This window comes from Mustela putorius, unplaced genomic scaffold (assembly GCF_011764305.1).
Source record: "Mustela putorius furo isolate JIRA1106 unplaced genomic scaffold, ASM1176430v1.1 tig00000450_pilon_pilon_pilon, whole genome shotgun sequence".
NCBI classification, from domain to species: domain Eukaryota; kingdom Metazoa; phylum Chordata; class Mammalia; order Carnivora; family Mustelidae; genus Mustela; species Mustela putorius.
In genome coordinates, this window is record NW_025421385.1 from 25,092,749 (window position 1) to 25,113,235 (window position 20,487).

The window sequence follows — 20,487 nt, forward strand, 5'->3', positions numbered from 1 at the left end:
GACACAGAGAGAGAGAGAGAGAATGAAACTGGGGGAAGGGCAAAGGTACAGGGAGAAGCAGACTCCCTGCTGAGCGGGGAGCTTTCGGGGAGCTGGAGCTTGACCCAGGACCCTGGGGTCAAGACCTGAGTCAAAGGCAGGTTCTTAACCCACTGAGCCACCCAGGAGCCCCTCCCTCCCTACCCTTATCATGTTCTAATAAAACATAAATTTTTAAAATGTTTTTTACTATTATTAAATCTCATTTTTTTTTACTGCTTTCATCACTAAGTAATTTAAAAAATTTTTTATTCTAAATTGTGGTAAAATACATGTAAGAAAGATAAAATTCACCATCTTAATCATTGTATGTACACAGTTCAATGGCATTAAGTATATTCACACTGCTGTGCATCCCATCTCCAAAGCAAGTTTCTTTTTGGTGGGAGGAGGATTTCTCTTATGACAAAATATCTTTCACTTCTAACACTCACTCATCTTACTGCAGTAGTTCAGAACAAGAAATGTACTGTACAACCTTTAAAGCCCGGCAGCTCCACCAGCTCTCACGCTATGACTAAAGACATCATGGTGCTTTCCTGCCATGGACAAGTACGTGAGTAATATCCTTTTATGAGTGAATGAATGCGGTTAACATGTATGCGCTTCTCTATCTCCCACATTGGGGAAAGCTCTTTTTTTAAAGGCAATACAATTGAGTCAGAACTTTCTATACAAACATCTAGATACTAAGAAGTAACTGCTGATATAATACCAACTCTAAAATCCTTGTGGTAGGAGGGAGTATAAATGCTTTTTATGGGCCTTCCAAGTATCGATGTCCTATTTATTTTGTACGCCTTTGAGCCGCAACACAGTCTGTGCAAAAAGAAAAAAAGGCAGGCAGAAGGCACTCATGACAATGAGGAAGAACATCTGAAAGCAGCACAGAGCAAAGATTCACACTCATCGTGAGACTCATCATTTATTATCATGGTGCTTTGATAAATAACGCCCTTCCTACAATTTACATTCCTTTTAAGTATGTGTTTTTCAATCAGACAAGGGTTATTTTGCTATGTTTCTTAATTCACTAAGGTGTTTATTCTGGGAGTAAACCAAATATTGGAAACAAAGCATTACCTTTCTAAACATTCCTGGTTCCAGAGGTAAAGGGCCAGGTCCTTCAGCGGTGGTGTGAAGGAGCTGGGATTCCCCATCATGCAGTGCAAGTCTCTGGCACTCCGGAGCCACATGGCCTCCATCCTCTACCTCCAAAGCCCTGTAAAGAATGGAAACATAGTGAGGCCAATAACCCATCAAGAACTCTGGGAACTCAAGAAACCCAAAGGCGCATTTCTATCTGTGTATTTCCAATAAGCCAAGATGAGGAATCATTCTTCAAAACCTACACAGGATTGTAGATAATTTGGTTGTCTCATGCACATTTAGGAATAAGCCATGAGGACTTTGCCATGTGGCCAACATAATTCTTTTAAACCCTATGCAGAAAATAAATCAGAGTTAGATAGGTAGAAAAATAGCACTTATAGACAGGTTCGGACAATCTAATTTCATTTTACGATTTCTTGGTTGCTCTACTGTCATCGCTCTTAAGAAAAGATATTTGTAATTGTCTGAACATTGGAAATAGAGTAGGAACTAAATCCATCAGGAGAACGATCTAGGCTATGCCAGGGAAAAGGAATCATTCCCAGGATTAATATTTATTAGAGTTTAAAGAAATGGAAATCAATGAAGGCTCAGTGTTCTAGTCAAACCCAGTGGTTTCCTATCCAAAACCATTTCCTTTATCCAAACTCCCAGACACCTCCCCTTTCTCCCCCCACCCCACATGTACTTTTTCTTTACTAATAACCCTGATTTTGTTCAGATATCCATCCCCCATGTGCCTCAGAGGAAGCCACTTCTGGCTTGCTAGTCCATTGTGATTGGCCTATTTCTGGTGTCCCATTCCCCTCGCCAGTAACGAGTTTATACATATGCCATACATCTCTCTGGCTGATATTACCCCATTGATTTATGTCTCTCTGACCCTCTAAATGGGTCAGACTTATCTGGTGCAAGTCTGGCCAATGAGATGTGAGGGAGTCTGCTGATGGAATCAGTGTAAGGTCCTTCTCTTAAGAGAAAGTTTACAGAAAAAACTAGTTCTTTCCTGTAGTCCAGTGTCATGCCTGCTTATGACAAATGTGACAGCCTCTCTGAAACCATGAGTGGCATTAGCCAAAGGAAAACAGATGGAGCAGGAAGCAGAGAGAAATATGAGGGCTTGAGTCTTCAAATATATTGTTGAGCAACTGCATTAACCAATCCTCTGGTACATATGGAAACCAATGGTACATAATAAACGCTCTATTGTTTAAGCCATTTTGAGTGGAGTGTTCTCTGTTATCTGCAATTGAGCATCCTAAGGGACAGAACCATTGATAAATTTCTTTTTTTAAAAAAAGATTTTATTTATTTATTTGACAGAGAGAAAACACAAATAGGCAGAGATGTAGGCAGAGGGAGAGGGAGAGAGAGAGAGAGGGAGAAGCAGGCTTCCGGCTGAGCAGGGAGCCCGATGCGGTGCTAGATCTCAGGACCCTGGGATCATGACCTGAGCTAAAGGCAGATGTTTAAAGACGGAGCCACCCAGGTGCACCAGAAACGTTGATAAATTTCTTAACTGTGTAATTAAGGCTGAAATAAAGATACTAGAGCAGGATAAGGTCTTCGAGTGAAGAGTGCCAATGAAGCGGAAAAAGAACTAAAAGTCCAAGGCTTTAATAATTCGCAGAAGAAACAGAAAGTAGGTTTAGTTTCTCAATGGCCAGATAAAGGGGAGGACTATTACAGGTAGTCCAGGAATGGTGCTTGCTTCGCCCGTAATTCTGAAAGAGGAAATTCTGAGTGTTTGTGATTCAGCCAATAACCTCTCACCTTCCTTTGAGGGGGGGAGGCTGATGACGTGTTGGCTGACTTCTCCTTTCCCCCTGACTCGGATACAGGCATTATGTCTGTGCACCTGGTCACAGGTGCCATTATTTTAAACTTCGGGACTCGGTTGGGGAGATAAAGAAGGCCACGGGATGTGTGGTCTGGGAGGGCTTTACAAGTGGAGCTCAATTTCAGGACAGCGTCTCACCCAACCGCAGATGCTCAGGCCACCCCATGAGCATTTCTAGTTCCTCCCTAGAGAGTCAGACACAGAACTTGTACTCTAGCAAGCTTATTATACAAGTTGGTCTACTGAAACCAATCTTCACAATATATTACCCAGAAATAATAGACCCAGAATCGTGCTGGAGGCTCCTTAGGCCATGTGGTAATTTTTTAAGAACATCTAGTTTCATTCTTTCAGCAAGCATTTTTACAGCTCTCTCTGGGTGCCATAGGTCAAGGTACACAACACAGACATACCCACCCTTTGCCCTCAAGGGTATTAAGGCCTAGTGGACACACGGGCTCCTTAGGGGGGCCCTATTATTCCGAGTAATAGTTAGACACGGAACAAGACAAGATAAATCTCCTTGCCCTACAAGCCAACCTTAGTAAGTGGTGTTTGTAAAGGAAAAGGCCAATTGGAAAGTTGACTGACTATTTTTCTTTTTCAAAGGGTAAATTTTAGTTTAACTCCTGAGTAAGCCACAGGTAGTCATAAGAAAGGCTGAGCTGGCTCTCTGGTGAGAAAGTTAAGATTTGTAAATGGAAATACAGTTTCCTCTGAGAATAGTCACTACTGGTCTCTTATTAAGGACAATATCTCTTGGGTAAAAACAAAACAAAACTAAACAAAATAAACTAAAGTCCCCCAAACACTGCCATACTGGTCTGGAGCTTTAGCAGAGGGTAATTCATTAACTTGTTTAATTATAATCTGTCCTTTCCTTATTTTGGCACAGATATGCTGCCAGAAATGAAAGTTTTAGTGTTGACTCCTTCACTGCACTCAGACTCATAAATAAGCGGAAAATTTGCCAGCGCATCCAGTCACTCTCTCTGATTTATTTGGCTTGGTTCTAAAAACCAGATTGCCTTTTCCTTGGAGATTAAGTTGGTAGAAAATTAATAATGGCAAGATTGTCTACCCTTTCCTAGGTTAAAAGCCACAAGGCTGTTTCCAGACAAACCCACACTTTGTGTGACTTGAAGGGTATATAATTTAGGGGGCCTCTTTAAGAAAAAGAAAATAAAATATTTTACTTTTTCAAACCTTTCATGTTAGGATCTCTCCTAAAGCCTTCGGAGTGGCCCCTGAAGCATCAGCCTCATTTACTTTCCATCAATCTGCTTCAGGCTTTCCGAGTTTGGTTTACGTCATCAAGTTGTTCCTCAAGCATTTTAATACATGTAGCCTGATATAAAGCAAGTCAAATGAGTGTCTTTCTCTGATAATTCTTTTTCTTCTTCTTCCTTTTTTTTTTCTTTTTAAGAGTAGGCTTCACACCCAACCTGGGGCTTGAACTCACGACCCTGAGATGAAGAGTCACATGCTCTACTAACCGAGCCAGCCAGGCGCTCCTCTTTATCTAATAATTCTTGCTTCAGAGATAATGTAGATGTGAAATAATAAAAAGTGATACCGGAGTAACAGTTTGGGTGTAACTGCAGGGTACAAAGCGATGCTGTACCGCCATCTATGGTCTACTCAAAGAATTCTTCGTGTGCTCTCGTAAGCCTTGGAACCGGGATTTCAAAGTTTCGGAAGGGGTTTCCATGGAATTATTTCCTCCTGAGAGCTTAAAACACCAGATATTAGGACCACTCTTCTGAATCAAGGCAGCGGTTGTATAGCTACATGAGTTTCCTGGGCCATGAAGAAAGAGAGAAAACTCTTAATTTACTAACAAGCTAATAGTATGTGTAGTATTTTATTTTTCTGCAACTGCTAAATGGTAGAGAGCTACCTCTTCCTGAGCAACTCAGAAAGTGGACAGTGTCACACCATCAGGACATTCTAGACTTGAAAAGTGCAGTCCCTTCATTGCAGATTTGAAGACACAGTGACTCCGAGAAACCATGAGGCTGGCAGAATTGGGGGACCTACTGATTACTCATGTGCATGAGACCGGAAGTCTGACTTCTATGCCAAGGCTCACCAAGAGGCAAATAATGATATTGGCAGCATAAGGCCATGTAAAGCTGTCCTCTCTCCAGAAAACAAACAAACAAAAAAACCACATTTATTTACCTTGGAAACCAAGGGTTTCAGATTTACAGAATGGAGTTTTCTTTCAGAAGCAATGTCATAATCAGACTTCTGTCTTTCTCAGCTAAGTAAGAGGTCAAATATTGCTGTGGTAAACACACAGATTTCAAGTCATACCAGCCCAGCCATCAGCATGGGATCTTGGTGAGTTACATAACTTCTCTAAGCCTCAGCTCCCTCATCTGCAAATAGGGATAATAATCAGACTCTCATGAGAATTAAATTAGCTAATGCTCATAAAAATTAGCTAATATTTATTAGCTTAGTACTGGCACACAGTAGGTGCTCAGTAAGTACCAGTTATTTTAATTATGCATATGAACGTCAGTTAACATGTCCTGCCCAACAGCTTACTAGGTATCATATAGATGTTATTTTGAGCTAGCGTATTCATCAGGCTCTACCGTGAAATGATACAGAAAGAAGAGTGGCAGAGATGGGAGTATAGAACCCAGCTGACTGCCAGCCAGTTCAGAGACTAATTTCAGATTCTCTGCAGATGAGTTTCATGATCACAGTTGGATGGAGATATAAATATAACTTTCTATATTCATTCAAGTTTTGAAAATCCGAAACATCCTAGGAATTTTAACTACATAAAGAATACCCTGACATTAATAGAACTAAAGAGCACCAGCGATCAGTCATAGCTTTTGACGCAGAAACTCTGCCATCTACTGGTTGCACAAGATCATCAGTCTACTCATTTTTACTTTTATTATCTTTTTTTTTTTTTTTTTTTAGTGTTTCTGTAAAAAGTAACATTCTCTGGTCCAGCCAGCCTCCACCCTCCACCCTCCTGAGCCCCTCAATGTTTTAAATGGCAGCTTGAAGGCTTGGGGCCATCTCTCAATGTGCTGTGCAGGGCAGAATGTCTAAGTTCCCCTCCTATCAGACCACGGGAATGCAAATCATCTTCTCTCCAACAAAGCCTGGGGACCTTTGCCATAATAATTGCATTTTGTGAAATCCAGGTTTTGGGTATGTCAGAGTCTGTGAAAATCAATCAAGCTATCTCAGAACCAACAATATGTAAATTTTGGTCATCCAGGATCACTCTCCATAATCGAGAAACTATGAAGCCCACCCAGAACCAGGCTGGGCTCCACAAAGTTTGGCTTTGTTATTGGTGTTCCCAGAGGAAGGAAGGCTCTCATTCCGGACAAGAACAAAGAGGACAGGAGACCAAAACAACCTGCAGAATGACTGTCCCAAACCCCAGGAGAACTGACAAACCAAGGTCTGTGTCTTAGGGAGGGGCTCGTGTGTGGTAAGAGACTATGTTTCATGCATGATTGCACATTCACTCACTCAGAGGAAGCAAAGACCATGGTATTTTTTTCAACTTTGTTTTATAACATTCAAGTTGGACAATTTTATTATTAAAATATAAAAAATTTTCTTGATCGCTGATATTTTCCTTTGAAGGCTACTTGAGTTCCTATAACCTAATGGCAGAGAAGAGCAAATGTAGCTTTTCTTTCAATGGCATATCTAATCCCCAAAGAAAGACTGTCTAATGACCTTCCTAAACTCATAAATAATAAATCAATAATGCAAGAGAGTTTTTAAAATTGCTATCCTTTGTAACACAAAACAAAGCTAGCAGTGATTGTGTTACCGGGGGGCAGGCTAGTAGCAAGAAGCCTGGCAGAATATGATTATAGATACAAGTGTAGAAAACCAACCCTAAATCACCATGGGCAACCCTGGGGAGTCATCCCTCGGCTCTCCTGCTCCCATCACCCCGCCTCTGATCACCAATCAAGAGGCCCTTTGTCACCACACCTGAGCTTGCCTTGAGAGGCCCTAAAAGCACAGCCATATAAGAACTCTTTGTGGGACACGTTGTGGGGAAGCTGAGAAGGGTGTTAGCCATCATCTTACTTAAGAGTCTCTATGGTGCCTGAAAGGAGAAAGTTCTCTCATTCTTAAATGGCACAGAAAGCTTTTCTTTTCCTCACCTGCTGTCTTTCAGACTGTGGGGGTTGTGTATCTGATCTTGAATCAATTTTAGTAATGATACAGAACTTTATGAATGTATAATTCTGTTAAGTAATTGTCTTTATGGTCTTATTACATTATTATTCTTTTAGTTTTCCGATCTTCACCTTTACATTGTTAATCGGATGTAAACTAAATCCTTTGGAGGAAGGAGTGATGGGGCATAGATACAGGAAACCCTTGTCCATTCAATTGACCATTATCCTAGTCCCAAACTTCATTACCTTTTCCATTTCAAGGGTTTTCCAGCTATCCTCTGCCATCTCGTCTCTTCCGCAACCTCTAACCTGCTCTACCATATAAACAGATGGACCTTTCTAATGTATTCTCTTATTTGAAAGCTGTTCGATGGTTTGGCACTGGATATGGAAGGAATAACCCAGTATTCAAACTCTTCCATTCTCTGGATCCAGCCTAACTTCTCAAACAAAGCTCCCTCACACACCCTCCGTTAACAGGCAGTTTTGCTCTATTGTAGTTTCATTATAATCACTGATGGCTGTTTCCCTCACAGGGTAAGTAAGGTCTTTTATCTCCGAGACTTAAGTTCCCTACAGAGCTCATGTGTACGATTCGTTCGGTTTTTGCCGTGGCATATACACACGTCTGTCACATGACAGATGTTCAGTTCTGGTGTCCTGGGTGAGTGAATACGAAGCCCTTCCTGCAAAGATGGTTTGACTCACGACTACAGCAGCTGCTTGCAGAGCCCGTGCCATGATGACTATTTCAAATAACGTCAGTATAAAGCTTTGGATCAAAAGCACCTCTTCCTAACCACTGTAGCTGCAGCTAGACTGGTCCATCTGTTGTTATTTTCCAGAAGCCTCTGGTGATGTCACACACTTTGAAGTTGACTTTACAGCACCTCTACTGTGTATCATCTGCTTCCTTTGTTTACCTTTGCCACACCTTAGCTCAATAATCCAGAATGACTCTGTGCCACTCTGTGCCAACCACAATTAGTAAGAGTCTATGAAACTAGGGTCCCTAACGAACCTGGCACCAAACTCTTCTGCCGAAGTTAGCCCTTTCGGGCACTAGGAGGATTATCCTCACCGAACTTGAGCTCTGAAAAGAATTGCATTGCTGCAAGTGTTTCTACTTTATAGCAACTTCAGAAGCAAGAGGTTTCAAAATAAATTGTGTAATTGTTCCTTGTATCAAAGATTTTCAGCACTTACTATAGCTCCTGAACTCACAAATATCTACTTTTCTCACAATTCAGGTACCCTCAAAATTCTCACAGCTATAATTCAGAGATTTAAAAGCTCTACTCAATACAGTCTTACAGTGGTCTATAAATCTTATAAACCTAGATGTGAGGATTGAGTCTTCAAATGTTACTTGTAAAACATAGAAAACATAGAAAATGCCCTTTGATGATAGTATGAAACTAAAGAAATTATTTTAAAATGTAAGTATGAGTCTTTCTTTTTGTACTTTTTCAAGATAATTCTTATGGATGTTAGTTTTTACATTAGTTTCCAATTTCAACTGTCAATCTCATCATGTTTGACTTCCTGAATTTCCAAATACCTGGCAGGTGTTCAATGATTAATGCAAGATGATCAGTAATTAATACATAGTTGTCTGAACTACATCTTTGGCTTCTCCCATCCACCTGCATCAGATAGGTAAACTTTATAAGAGACTAGAGTTGCTTAAGGGCCTCCTAGATATGTCCTTTGGCAGTGCCTAGAATTGTTGTCATTTACATAATGATGAGTTCAATTAGTATCTTTAACTGGTGCTAATGTTACAAAAGAAAACTCTCATTTAAAATAATTTCTAGGGGCACCTGGGTGGCTCAGTGGGTTAAGCTGCTGCCTTCGGCTCAGGTCATGATCTCAAGGTCCTGGAATCAAGTCCCGCATCGGGCTCTCTGCTCAGCAGGGGGTCTGCTTTCCTTCCTCTCTCTCTGCCTGCCTCTCTGCCTACTTGTGATCTCTGTCAAATAAATAAATAAAATCTTTAAAAAAAATCATTTCTAACAAGAAGTAATAATGCAAAACATATTACGGACACATCAGGAATACAGATTGACTGATGACAATGAGAAGGTAAATCTAAGAACAGACTGATATGTATGCTCTTGGCTCCCGTGAATTGAATTCCTCTGTGGTATAAGAAGTTATCACTACCCTCCGTCTAGCTTAATAAGTTTGTCCTTACAGTTGCTAGTAACAAGCTCCAAATTCCCTGCCACTCCAACCCCATCCTTCCCTCACTTGTGGTCAGAGAGATTTGTTTGCTCTGGTTTCATTATTTATTCTTTGCTTAAGTTTCTTATTAATTCTTTCCCCTCTCCTCTTGACAATCTCTGGCTATCAAATTCTGTTCAGTCTAATTTCAAAATTCATTTCCTCCAGTACACTACAATGTAATGAATCTTTCCCCCCTTAAGTATCCAGTTTATACTGAAGGAAATCCCAAATGACCAAAGGGTTGCGTTCCAAACTTTTTTTAAGGGAACTGGCTTATTATCTCATAAGTACAATATTATAAATGGTAATTTGATTCCCAGATAAGCCACATGAAAAGTCAATGGCCATGTAGCCATGGCCAAAGAAAGAAAGAAAGAGAGTGCTAATATGAATTATAGAATTAGCGATATTTTCAATATTGAAAATATTGATATTTTCAAGAAAGCAATAAAACAGCCTTACAGATTGTATTTCTTGTGGTGTCTGGGTGGCTCAGTCAGTTAAACATCTGCCTTCGGCTCAGGTCATGATCCTGTGATCCTGGGATTGAGTTCTGCATGGGACCCTCCCTGCTCAGTGGTGTGTCTGCTTCTCCCCCTATTTCTTCCTCTGTCTCTCCCCCTGTTCATGCTTTCATGTGCTCTCTCTCTCTCAAATAAATAAAGAAAATCTTAAAAAAAAAAAAAAAAAGAAATAGTATTTTTTTTTTCTTTCAAGTACAGACTATTTTCTTTTTGGGATAGGGATTATGGAGAAAAAGCACATTCAATTAAAAAGAGTTAATTCTTAGAGAACCTTTCAGAGATTATAAAGTGACTGTACAGGGCTTTCCCTGTTACCAGATCTAGACTATCGCTGTTTCACAACAAAATGTGTAGTTTTCTCTTTTCCTCTTATGAATGTATCACGAACTTCGCTCTTGGGTCTTATAGCCATCGACTACGTGATCATGATTCACAGTAGAATGGAAAAAGAAAGACCGACTACGAAGAAAGGAAGGAAGGGAAGTGGAGGAGAAGGGAGGGATTTTCCCTTCCAAATTAGGTGAAGATATGCTTAGGAGGAAACACAGTTCCCACATGTGGGAGTGATGTAGTTGAGGAGAGACAGGAGAAGGCAGAAGGAAAGGGGCTGCACGTGTGCACCTAAATGTGCAGTTCTAGGGAAATATGCCGCTGGACCCGTACTTCCTAAGCTCAGGACAGGCCTCCGGGCACAACGGCTCTTCATCCTTAAAGGACTAAAGGACCTGCAAAGCTCAGGTGAGTGACAGTAACTGGTTGTGAACTTTGAGGCTGAATGCTATGAAGTAAAATTTTTATAGGCCAAAACCAGTCAAATAAGGTCCAACCTCACATTATTTGTTCAGTATTCAGATCAGGTTTTCTGGGAACCTACATTATTCCCTCATTTCAGTAATGGGCTTTTTAGGAGTTAAAAACCATATCGTCTTCTAGGCCTATAACCTGTACTCAGTTACTCAGTGCAAATAAAATAAATGTCCTTTTAAAAAAAGATTTATTTATTTGAGAGAGAGCACACATAGGAGAGGCAGTGGAAGGAAAGGAGAGAGAGAGAATTTCAAGCAGGCTCTGTGCCCAGTGAAGAGCCAGATGCCAGGCTTGATCCCACGATCTTGAGATCACCACCGGAGTCGAAAGCAAGAGTTGGATGCTCAACTGACTGTGCCAGCCAGGCACCCCCCCCACCCTTTTTTGATCAGGGATGACATAAAACAAGTTTTTTCTTGTGGCACTGACTGATTGAGGACCCAGGCTTCTAACACTGAGAAAGAGTTGAGTCACTAAACCACAAAACATTCTATTCCAAGAAAGTATTTAATAGAATTTTAAAGTAGGGAGTGTCCTCTCATCAGGTAGAATGAGGACATGTGATTCAACAGGCTGTGTGCACATAGGAGATCTTAACTTCTGCACTCAAGATGAAGGTAGGAACTCACAATATTTAGGGATATCAGGCACAAGTTAGCAGAAAGAAAGAACAACTGTCTTCATTTTCTTTTTTTAAAAATATTTTCATACTGCTTTTAATTAAAAAATTTAAATATTGCCAATATTTCAGAAAGGGAATAAACTTGTGTTTTATAAACCAGATAATAATAGTGGGACATTTCATGCATTTCTCAAAAATGGGCAATTCATAAAATTAAACAGTAGATATATAAATTTCACTAAGATTTTTTTATTTGCCATATTAGTTAAAATGGAAGAAAAAGGCAACTGGAAATTTCCCAACTTCTACAATAACTTTTTACTAAAAAGAATCAAAATGATGTTACTAGCAAAATTAATTCTCCAATCTCTCATCCTTTCTTCCCTTTAAAATAGTAGAATCTTAGGGTTTCCCTCTATTTAGGAAATAGTTAAAATGAAGTATTTTCTCTCCCTCCCAAATTTAGCAGTTACAACTCATGGCACTGGATTTCAAATATGAGAAAATCGTATAATCGCAATTGCTAGTAATTGAAATAATGTATTTTTTGAAACCGAAAAAGATCTGACATCTAATCATCACTTGAATCATTCCAATAGACTACTTGTTTTTTTCAATGACTTTATTTATTTGCGCACTCGTGTGTGTGTGTGTGTGTGTGAGAGAGAGAGAGAGAGAGAGAGAGAGAATGAGCAGGAGGAAGAGCAGAGGGAGAAGCTGACTCCCTGTTAAGCAAGGAGCCTGATGTGGGGCTCAATCCTAGGACTTTGTTCATGACCTGAGCCAAAGTCAGAAGCTTAATCAATTGAGCCACCCAGACGTCCCTGCATTACTCCTTTGATCCTTTCACTTAGCCATCAACTAGTTTTTTCTGTGTTACTGATAGAAAAGGGAGATACTGATCAACCTAACTCTCAGATTCTCCACTTCAAATGCAAACAAGTTCCTGAGAAAGCAAAACACCTACGGATTTATTCTTTATCTGGTTATAGGATCAGCCGCATGCAAGGGGTGGAATCTGACATTGTTTCCATACACCTGCCCCACCCTGACTCTCTCTGTATTCTCCCTTTGCCACCTCACTACGAATCCCAGGATCTTCCTGTGGTTCCATATCAACTGTTGAACAGAAAAGTGATCTGATAGAACTAAATAATGGGAGAGAACTATTCACCTATATGTGTACTGGGATGAATAACGTCCCCCCAACATTCATACTCCCCTAGAGCCTCAGAATGTAACCTTACTGGAAGTAGGCTCTTTGTAGATGCCATTAGTTAAATTCAGATGACATTATACTGGATTCAGGTGGGCCCTAATCCAATGACTGGTGTGCTTATAAGAGAGAAATCTGGACACAAAGACTCAAGACACATGCAGATACAGCAGGAAGAAGGCTATGGGACAGTGGAGGCAGGGACTGGAGGGCCACAGTTGTCAGTCCACAAACAAGAGGATTGCTGGCAGTAACCAGAAGTTAGGAAGAGGCAGGGAACGATATTCCCTGGAGCCGTCAGAGGGAGGAGGGGCTTCTAGTCTCCAAATACATCTCTGCTGTTCCCAGCCACAACCGTGGTGCTACTTGGTGTGGCAGCCACAGGGGACTAATACACTCTGCTACTCTGTGGAGGTGAACGTGCATTTTTTTCAAAAAGTCTCCTGAGAGAGGGCAGTGTTTAATGCGGAGAGAAGAAATAGCGGGTAGAGCCAGCATCAACAAAAATTCAGAGAAGAGCCTTATGAGTATCTTTCTAAATGAAACCCAGCATGTGCCAGCCTCCTCCAGGGAGGTATGGGCCCAGGCTAGCCTGAGCGGAGTTGCTAGTTTTCCTAAGCTTTGTGGAGGTAAGAAAGAGAAATGAAAAGAATGCAAGCACTTTGCCACCCAGCGAACTCCAAAGACACCAAAAGTCCTAAGATGAAAAATGCGGCCTCAGGTAATAAGAAACTCTGAAATAAAGCCAAGAACAATGGGAGACGTAAGGAGGAACCTCTGAGTTAAAGAGGACTATATGTGTCTGTCCCATGCATTCCTTAGATCCTGGCAAAGTTATATCAAAGTTAATTCCAATCTGAAAGAATTAAATGGAAAAACCTTGAATGACTAAGAGGTTAGAAGGCCTAATAAGGCATGGTAGAAGATAATATAGGATGGGAAAAAATTCTCAAGATTAAAAATAGTAGAAGAAATAAAAAAGAAAAATACTGGTAATTTTACTAGGCAACATTTTTTAAATTTTCATACCTTGTTTTTAATAAAAAGCAGTAACAAGTCAAGAAAATATTTTCAACAAAAACACATTGGATAAAGAAACCATAGAAATATACAAGAAAAGTATTAGCAAACCTAGTAAAATGAGCAAGGAAAATGAATAATTTTTAAAGGAAGACAGCAAAGGTTAATGAATATATTCTCCCAACCTCATTAGTAACCAAAATAAGCAAATTAAAGTAACAATAGATGCAATTTAAAAGTGAATGATGCTCAATGCTTTTACATATTACTGGGGGATATATTAACTGTTACAGCCTTTTGGTAAGCAATTTATTAGTACTTATCAAGAGACTTAAAAATGTTAATATACCTACATCCTGTGATTCTACTAATACAAAATGTTTATAAGGAAATAATCAAAGTCTTCAAAGAGTTATTTACAAAGATGTTCATGGCAATGTTATTTATGATAATAAATTTTCAAGCAACTCAGCTAATTTGGGTAATGATTTACTAAGATATAGAACATCCATATTATAGACAGCCATTTATCCTTTAGGTCATTGAGTAAAGCCTGTGATGTAATGGCAAGTTGAAAAGTAGGATGGGGCGCCTGGGTGGCTCAGACGGTTAAGAGTCTGTCTTGGGCTCAGGTCATGATCTCAGGGTCCTGGGACTAAGACCCGCATTGACTCCTTGCTCAGTGGGGAATCTGCTTCTCTCTCTCTCCATTGGCCTCTCCTCCTGTTCTTTCTCTCTCCTTCCCTTACTCTCTCTCAAATAAATAAAATCTTTAAAAAAAGAAAAGTAGGATAAAAAATTATATATCAAGTATGTTAAATAAAAAAGAACATATGGAAAGGAAATATACTAATACCTTAATAGTGGTCTTTTCTGGCTAGTTGGATTATGAGTAATTTATATTCTTTTCTTTATTTTTCACAACTGCTATACATTTTCATATAATGAAAAAAAATTAACCAAAAAAGTTGTAAAATTCCTGATAGGCTCCTCAGGGAAGCCTAAATAATAAGGACTTTGAGTGGCAGTAGCAGAAGGTAAAACTTAGAGGATGGAACAGATCTTTTAACATAATCTAATAAAATATTAATGCACAGATTTTACCTGCCAGTTTCAATTTCTTTTTCCCAATTCCTTAGGCCAATAATTCCCAGCCTAGATTTTGGAACACCCCAGGTTATTGTTAATTATCTCATGAGAGTCACAATTTTTTTCTTGGATATTTTCCAAGACACCACTTGTTTTAAAAATTTGCAAGGAAAAAAAATACTTGCAGGGAACTTCACTCTGTTTAAGGCAATCAACATTTGTTTTGATGTCTGCCACAGAATTAAAAAGCAATCATTGAGAGGTAATTTTGCAGAAGTGGCAGCTAGATTGGGCTGGGGGACAGGAGAACACAGAAGTTGACAAGAGAATGATTTTGTCTTATTTCCTACTATGCATGATTTCAAAATCATTTATTCCATTTCCACAGGGGGATAGGGTGCAAATAACTAAAGGGTATCCTGATTCCATTCACTGTTTCATTCTTTAGTGTTCTGTACCTTTTTGCACCTCCTGTAGCTCCTTTTTATTACCTATACCCATTTTATAGAACAAATCAGTAAACCCATAAAATGAAACTGGTAGAGGAAAGTAAGGCTTTTATCTTTTACACTGATTCTAGATAAAGGCTTCTGATTTAGTATCCTATAGTTTTCTTTTTAGATCAGAAGTTATTAAGCCATGGCCTCTAGGCCAAATCTGGACCACAACTTGTTTTTATAAATAAAGTTTTATGGGTACAGCCACATAGTAATTATAATACATTAGTCTCTATGGCTGCTTTAGTGCTACAATGACAGAACTAAACCACTGCACTAGAGACTGGATGGTTGGCAGTGCCTAAAATACTCAATATATTGCTCTCTACAGACAAAATTTGCTGAAATCTATTTTGGATTATAAATTCCTACAAGCTTGCTTGGCAGGGTGTCACCTTCTTCTTCTTCCTCTTCTTTTTAAGATTTTACTTGTTTATTTGAGAGAGAGATAGAGGGAGAGCATGTGTGGAGGGGAGAGGCAGAGAGGGAGGGAGAAGAAGAAGCAGACTGAGCCGAACGCAGACGTCCCATGCACTGAGCCACCCAGGCGTCCTTGGCAGGGTGTCTTCTTTTTGTACTCTTAAAACCATCACTGAAGAAGAATAAGCACTCCTAAAACTCTAATAGATATTATCAGGTAATTATAACAGAAGCTCTGGTTTACCCAAGTCTGGATAAATTCAAAGACAGAAAAAATTCACCCACAACCTTATGTATAAGTCTAAATCTGAATAATTCTTTGATATATTTAATTTTCTTGATTACTAAAATATATATTTTTATATTTATCTTATTTAATTATTTAATTTTTTTAAAAAAAGAGTTTATTTATGTATTTGAAAGAGAGAGAGAGCCAGCGCAAGCAAGGGGGAATGGCAGAGGGAGAGGGAGAAGCAGAGCAGAGAGCAGAGAGCCCAACTTGGGGCTCGATCCCAGGACCCCAGGATCATGACCTGAGCCCAAGGCAGATACTTAACCGACAGAGCCTCCCGGGCATCCCTTATCTTATTTTAAAGAAAAAAAGCAGTAGATGAGGATGAAGAGAACGTCTTCCAGGACATTTCCCATCATCCTTTGCTCCCGCTATTTATATCTTCATATAGTTTCCTCTGACACTCTGGTCATGATATCTCACTTCCAAGACCAGGTTATAACTCCAGCTTCTCTCTTTCTCTGTCTGCCTCTCATCACTTGCTCTGGGGGAAGCCATCTTCAGTGTCATCCTGACAACAGCCCCAAGAGTAAGAAATGGCTCTTCCAGCCCCAGTCAACCCTTTGTCTGACTGCAGCCCTGGTCGACAGCTTGATAACCGCTGGGGCCGCCCAGCTAAGCTGCCTCTGAACTCCTGACCTGCTCAAGCTGAGAAGGGATAAATGTTTATTGTTTTACGTGCCTGAATTTGGGGGTATTTTATTACACAGCCATAGAAAATGAATATGCTTACTGCTGCCACCACTTACATATTGTGGTTTCTAGTTTTTAAAAGCCATCTGTGCTTGAAATGAACCACGAATTAGATCTAGCTCAGGACACAAAATAAATATCAAACACATTAGAGACTTTTCTCGAAACTGTAAAAACTGTCAGCCCTGAAAGCAGCTCTTGAGCCTTCCACTCTATGGCCATAGTGACGTGAGTTAAAGATTGAAGTGACTGAGATCATGCGTGGGTACCTGGAAACAACAGAACCTTTACACCAGGAGCACTGAAAACCCACTACAACCTGGAAACAACAGAACCTTTACACCAGGAGCACTGAAAACCCACTACAACCTGTCAACAACCAAAGTCCGGAAGCATCGGGGAATCAGAGCTCAAGCTTCTCAGATCTGTTTAGGCTTCCAGACAGCTTTGTGTCTCCTGTTACTTTTACCAGAGAGGTGAACGCTATCGAGAATCTTTACATTTGTGTCGCACTTTGTCATTTGAACAGTAGTGCTTCTGGTGTGCGTTTTTAATTTTCACAGCAACCTTGACTTGTAAGTTTAAAGTAAGAGTCATCTTATTTTCTGTAAAGAGGAGAGAGAATACTAGTATAAGAACAGAAAACAGCATCTAATTATATCTGTGAAGTATTAGAATGTTCTGCGGAGAATGAGCAGAGCCCAGAAGTTCAGTGGAGGGACCTCGAAGGCCAAATTGTGAGCCAAGTGGGGACCAGCTGAGGTGAACCTCGTGGAATCCATTACCAGAAATTTCCCAGAAAACTCCATTTCCCCCCCCACTGGTTCAGAATCCAGGGTATACTCATAAGAATAATTTCAGTATTGGGATTAGAGGGTCACACCCTTGACCCTCAATTGGTCAAGCCCTCCAATGACACACTGATTATCCTGAAAACTTAACTCCCTTGAGGGTAGGTGCTGGGTATCCTTCATCTTTGTACCCCAATAGCCTGTAGTATACTGAATTCACATAGAAGGCACTCAATTCTTGTGTGGGAAAGAAAAGGAGGGAGGAAAAAAGGAAGAGAGTAAAGAAGAGGCTTAAAGTACAATATACTTTTCCTCAACCTACAAAACCTATTATATTACAAAGTTTTTTTGTTTTGGGGTTTTTTTTTCAGATTTCCTTTTTTTTTTTTTTTTAAGATTTTATTTATTTATTTGTTAGAGAGAGAGAGAGAAAGAGAGCGTGAGCACAGGAAGACAGAGTGGCAGGCAGAGGCAGAGGGAGAAGCAGGCTCCCTGCCCAAGCAAGGAGCCCAATGTGGGACTTGATCCCAGGACCCCGGGATCATGACCTGAGCTGAAGGCAGCTGCCCAATCAACTGAGCCCCCGAGGCGTCCCTCAGATTTCTTTATTTGAGAGAGAGAGAGCGCACACAGGGGTGTCATGATGTAGAGGGAGAGGTAGAGAACCTCAAGCAGACTCCATGCTGACCATGAAGCCTGAAGCAGGGTTTGATCCTACAACCATCAGATCATGACCTGAGCCAAAACCAAGAGTGGTATACTCGAGCAACTGAGCCACCAGGTGCCCTGGTATTACAAAGTATTTTAAACAAAGTTGTGTAATTTCTCTCGATGGACCTCCCTCTATTTAAAATAGAAGGGCAGAAAATCTGACAAAAAACATTCATGGAAGTACAAAGTAGGGGAGAGTTGCCCCTTTTATGACTCATCTCCTAAACAGTCCAGGTAATGAGGCACAGTTAAGAGATTATGCTTATTTGAATATTTCACTCTTAAAGTGCTTTCAGAGACAAGAGGCATCGAGAAGACAGCAAGGATTTTGCCATGCTGAAATTAATATTCTGGTCTCTTAAGGACATAATTGGCATTTATTGCAATGTTGCCTATAAACCGGGGCACTTGTGATGTAATTGATGCCTCAGCAAACAATATAAAATAACCCTTCCATGTCAGCACAACCTTGTAGGCAGTAAATTCATCATGTCATGTGTGCCCACTGAAAATACTTGGTTCTGTGAGTCCACAGTGGACCCATAGCAGCTCTGGGTCCTGATGGAATGGCCAGGGAACCAGCCAAGCCCTAGGGAGGGCTATAGAAACATTCCAAGTAAGTCTGGACAAGCCCCATGACAGAGGGTCAAGACCCATGACAAAATATGTCCTGTGATCAAAACCAAAATACAACAAACCGCAAAGCAGTGTGGCCGTTTCTGCAGATCTTGGTATACTATGCCCACCCACAGGTGGGAAGATTAAGTCCATAAAAGAGAACTCAGTGCCCTTTTCCAGGCTAGTGTATTTGTTTGACCCAAACGGGCAATTTGTTTGCCCATCTGGGTCTATAATCCTCTCCTCTTTGAGTCTGCCTCAGACATAATTTCCAAGATGGTTTAGCATCTGTGTACTTTCAGTTTTAAAAGATTGTGGAGAAAATATCTGGATTGAATGAAAAATTAGTGTCCACCTAGAAATGTGTTTATATGTCACTGCAGAAGGTTGTAGACTATTCAAGGGGAGGTTTATTCCACAGTGGAGATTAGTAGGAAACTAACTGGCAGACGGCCGGCCGGACACAGTCTCAGGGGGCTGTGTAACAAGTCTCCAAAGGCGGCCCCAGCAGTTTCTCTTCTCCTGGTACCACGTGCTTCTCCTCACGTCCAGGACTGGAGTTCTTTTCTCCTTTTGAGCTGCCTCTTAAGAGGTGCAGCTACCCTGGGGGAGAGGCCACCTAGGGAGGGGGTGCAGGGGACGACCTTGGAACCCGACCAACAGCAAGAACTGAGGCCCTGGACATAGGCCCCAGGACAAGTTTTGCTGCCAGTGGCCAGCTGTTTCAGCTGAGCTGTCGGGCATGTAACTGAAGAAGCCGCCTCAGAAGGTCCAGCTTTGCTAGGCATCCCATAGAGCAGAGACAAGCTGATCCCACCTGTCCGGTCCAAATTCCAGTCATTAGGAGCAAGAACATGATTGTTAATTTAGGCCAGAATAGCTGTTCTGCAGCAGTCGATAATCGAAACAGGCTGAAGTCACATAGCCTTCTGCTAAAATCTATTCTTTTTTCTAATGGTATGGTTTGTCATTTCTTCCAGAAATCATCCACAGAAAATTCAATTGTTCCAAGAATTTTTTAGGCAGAGACTGAAATTTGAATAGATACATTTTAGAAAGGATAGAAAGATTTAGGGAGGGCTTTTTTTCTAACAGTAATATGTATGTTATAGAATGTATGTATTATATACATTTATTATATATATAATAATTTTTATCTTATTTTAAATGACTAGAGCAGCAGGAGAAGACAAATAGGGAATCAACCCAGTAGTACCAAGCACTTAAAATAATTACAGTTTAATAACAATAACTATTTTTTATTGGGTGATTGCTATATTCCAAGCACTGTGCTAAGTGCTCTACGTCTATTTTCTCATTTAGTCCTTACAACAAACCTGCGGGAAAGGTGCTATTACTACATTTTATATAGATGAGGAAACTGAGTTTCAAAGAGATTAAGCAATTTGCCACAGCTGGGAAGTTGTGGGGCTGGGCTCTGAACCTGGCCAGCTGGCCTGGAAAGTGATTCAACTACTTAATGCTTACTGTACTCAATAGCCTCCACCTTTAACTGTAAAATAGTTTCGTTATTTGGATACTTTTATATTCCAAGATGAATGGGTCTCACAGTAATAACAGCTAAAAATAAAATTATATCTTGGTTTTAGATAAGTGACAAAGTATTTTGCACATAGTTTAGCATCTATTTGCGTTACAACGATGGGATTTAGTCAGATTCATGCTAAATAATTCTCAGAGTATATAGGAAAATTTCTCATATACAGTATGGACAACCTTCCTTTTGTTAGGTTACTTGTATTTCCTACAAGATTGTCATTT

At 40.2% G+C, this 20,487-nt stretch overlaps 1 protein-coding gene across 1 annotated transcript in view; it reads right to left on the reverse strand.

Annotated features, from left to right (window-relative positions):
* Positions 1-20,487, reverse strand: part of CRYBG1 (crystallin beta-gamma domain containing 1) — a 196,755-nt gene that overhangs the window by 110,111 nt on the left and 66,157 nt on the right. Inside the window, exon 2 of the mRNA XM_004753439.3 lies at positions 1,123-1,261. Within this exon, the coding sequence (XP_004753496.1) occupies positions 1,123-1,261 (139 nt within the window). The remainder of the gene's footprint in view (positions 1-1,122; positions 1,262-20,487) is intronic.